This window comes from Oncorhynchus clarkii, chromosome 14, assembly GCF_045791955.1.
Source record: "Oncorhynchus clarkii lewisi isolate Uvic-CL-2024 chromosome 14, UVic_Ocla_1.0, whole genome shotgun sequence".
Lineage (NCBI taxonomy): Eukaryota > Metazoa > Chordata > Actinopteri > Salmoniformes > Salmonidae > Oncorhynchus > Oncorhynchus clarkii.
The window spans coordinates 4,434,625-4,437,500 of record NC_092160.1 but is presented as its reverse complement, the minus strand read 5'-3'; the positions used below and the strand labels follow the sequence as shown (position 1 = coordinate 4,437,500).

The 2,876-nt window shown below is 41.9% G+C and overlaps 1 protein-coding gene across 1 annotated transcript in view; it reads left to right on the top strand.

The window, feature by feature from the left end:
- The window catches only part of LOC139365916 (spondin-2-like), an 11,221-nt gene extending 9,141 nt beyond the window's left edge, over nt 1–2,080 (top strand). Inside the window, exons 5-6 of the mRNA XM_071102976.1 lie at nt 203–374; nt 495–2,080. Coding sequence (XP_070959077.1) covers nt 203–374; nt 495–682 — 360 coding nt within the window. The 3' untranslated portion in view covers nt 683–2,080. The remainder of the gene's footprint in view (nt 1–202; nt 375–494) is intronic.
- The last annotated feature ends 796 nt before the right edge of the window (nt 2,081–2,876 follow it).

Here is a 2,876-nt window from a genome sequence, read left to right as displayed (position 1 = left end):
CTTGAAAGTGTAATTGAACTTTTTCCACTAACACAAAGTCACAGTTAAAGCACACAGCTTTGAATTATTAAGAAGTACCGGTAATAATCTGAGATTAGTGTATGTTTTAGTGTGTGTTTTAGTGTATGTTTTAGTGTGTGTTTTAGTGTGTGTCTTAGGGTTTGTTGTTGACCGTTTTCTATATGTTGTTGTCCCCCTCCAGATAACTTCCCAGATGCCCAACCACCCAGCCAACTCCTTCTTCTACCCCCGTCTCACAGAGCTCCCGCCCATAGCCTCCATACGGCTGACCAGACAGAGCCGTTCATCTGCCCGTCAAACTCCCATGTCCAATCACATTCTGCCTCACCCTATCCACCCTCAACGCTTCTCAGGTAGGTCTCTTTCCCTCACTTTCTCTTTCTTTCTCCCTCTCTCTCTGTGATTATATCGATTCATTTAATTTCTGTGTTATTCATTCACCACATCTCTTTCCATCTCCCTCCCTATCTCAGAGACACCATTAGACTGTGAGGTGTCTATGTGGTCGTCCTGGGGTCTGTGTTTGGGGCCCTGCTCCAGGGGAGGGGTCCGCCATCGTACCCGCTACATCCTCCTGCGGCCGGCTAACGCCGGAACACCCTGCCCCGAGCTGGAGGAACAGACCGAGTGCACACCACACAACTGTCTGAAGCGCCAGTGACCCCCGACAGAATAGGGTGAAGTTGCCCCAAGACACTGATTTAAAGTCAGTTTTAGGTTTAGGCCAGTAAGGTTAGGATTCGGGACTGTAAGCTGATCATAGATCTGTGCTTAGGGGGAACTTCTAATTGGAGCCACACCCCTGGCAGTCTCCATGGTAACACTGGGACTCAAACATACACAGACCACAATAATGTAAGCAATGGACTCTTTCACTGCAAAACGCACAATCTCTAGACCCAGATAAGTCTTAAGTGGCGGTGACTTGTTGGTGTGGTCTTTATGGAGTACTCTGGCAATCTAAAGACCAACTAGTCCTGACTTGTATTGAGAAACACTGTTGTTGACTGATTGACAAGTACCCACATGACAAAAGAGCACAATGACATTATCAGTGGACATGAGAGACAGACAACTATGTAGAGGATCTTCACTGGCACACACACACACACACATGCCCTTGTACACAAATAATACACTCTTACTTTGTGTAAACTGGGACATTGATTTACATGGGAATCCTATACGATGCTCAGCCATCATTCAACATAACCACACAGACAGATTTATAAATACCCCTTTCACAAGACACAACTGATGATGGCTCACTGTATCCCAGTACCCCATGTCAGAAAACCCTAGCCAATATGGAGCGAGGCGGTTTCATAAAAGAAAAAGGGATACAGGTTTAAAAAAAACAAAAAAAACAAGAGAAGTTATATCTGTTGTCTCTCTTAATATGTAGGACATATTTTGTATATACTGTATGTTCTGTTCTATCGTTGTATCTTGTGTAACTCATGAAATAAATATGGAGGTGTTTTCTGTAAATAGAAACTCCTGTGTTATGTGGAGAGCCAAATGGAGCCGAACAGTCTTAACATGCTAGTCATGTAAAAGCCTTGTCCAAATGTGAAACTGCTGTCACACTGAAGAACGCCCTTGAATTATGTCTAATAGGAGTTCCAGTAATCCACAACGACATTAACTTATTTGTGTCTTGTATGCCAGAGTGTCATTTTAACAATATTGAAACCTCTTTATTGGTCTGGCCAAGGCCTTTGGCTACTAAATAAAGACATGGAGTCACTCATAAATATAATTAAACGACATGGACATTGATACCGTGAAGGCTATGTCATATCAACAGAAATACAAGAGGGCAAATCACTACACTCTTAATGTTGAATGAAGAAATAAATGCATTTGTAGCATTATTCAAGTAAGTAGGCCTAAGCCTTGTCCAAGCCAGAATGATGTACAAATACAACCACTGGATAGGATGCTAATCTGTAGCGCTATTCAAAGCTCAATAATTGATCCAAATAGTGCTGGCTGTAAACGTTTGAAAAAGTTTGAAAAACCTTGTACATAATAAACACTCTTCATAGTCCAATAATTAATTCTCAAGCATATATTCCTGAATTATGCAATAATATCTTGCTTTTATTATTTCCATCCTGCTATGCTGTTGTGTGGCGTTTGGACATACAGTGCGTTTTGAAATGCTGTGGCACCACCTTGTGGTTAACATAGGGACACGCGAATTTGCGAGTAGACGACAATCTCATTCTTTTTTCAATCAATGTAGTCAAGCTCAATCAATGTAATGCAAGAGCCAAAGTGTGCAAAGTAATCACTGTCCAACAGGACATGGGAATAAAATATAAAAGGTGAAGGAAGAAAATGTATGCTTTACCAGAGTGCACACAAGAGGTGCTTCACGGTAGTAGAACTAGTTCTATGGTTTGTTCTGGTCTCACAGATTTATGGGGCCCCTAAATGATGACGTCAGCAGACTGAGAGGTCCATACAGCTCAGTGAATTAATACAGTTTCAAAGTCATATCATCTCCAACCGGTATGATTCAAATCCAAGACTAAAATGCATGCAGTAGATAGACTGTGAACAAAATGGTTAGATACCGTTTGTATGAAGGAGAGCATATGGGGAAGAACTGGCTACTGCTACTAAATTATGTGTGTATCTGCATTGTGCTGAGTATACAGCATATCTGTGGTGTCCGAGCAAAAGTCGTTTTTGCCCTAAATGGATTTCCATTTAGGCCAACTGTATTTTTTTTCAGATATCCAGACACTGTTATTTGGCATTCCAGATTGAACGGGTTCTGTGTAGTACACCGATGAGCCAGCATAAGTCGCTGTTGCAATTCACACGCCCGCTAGCTGTCTCCG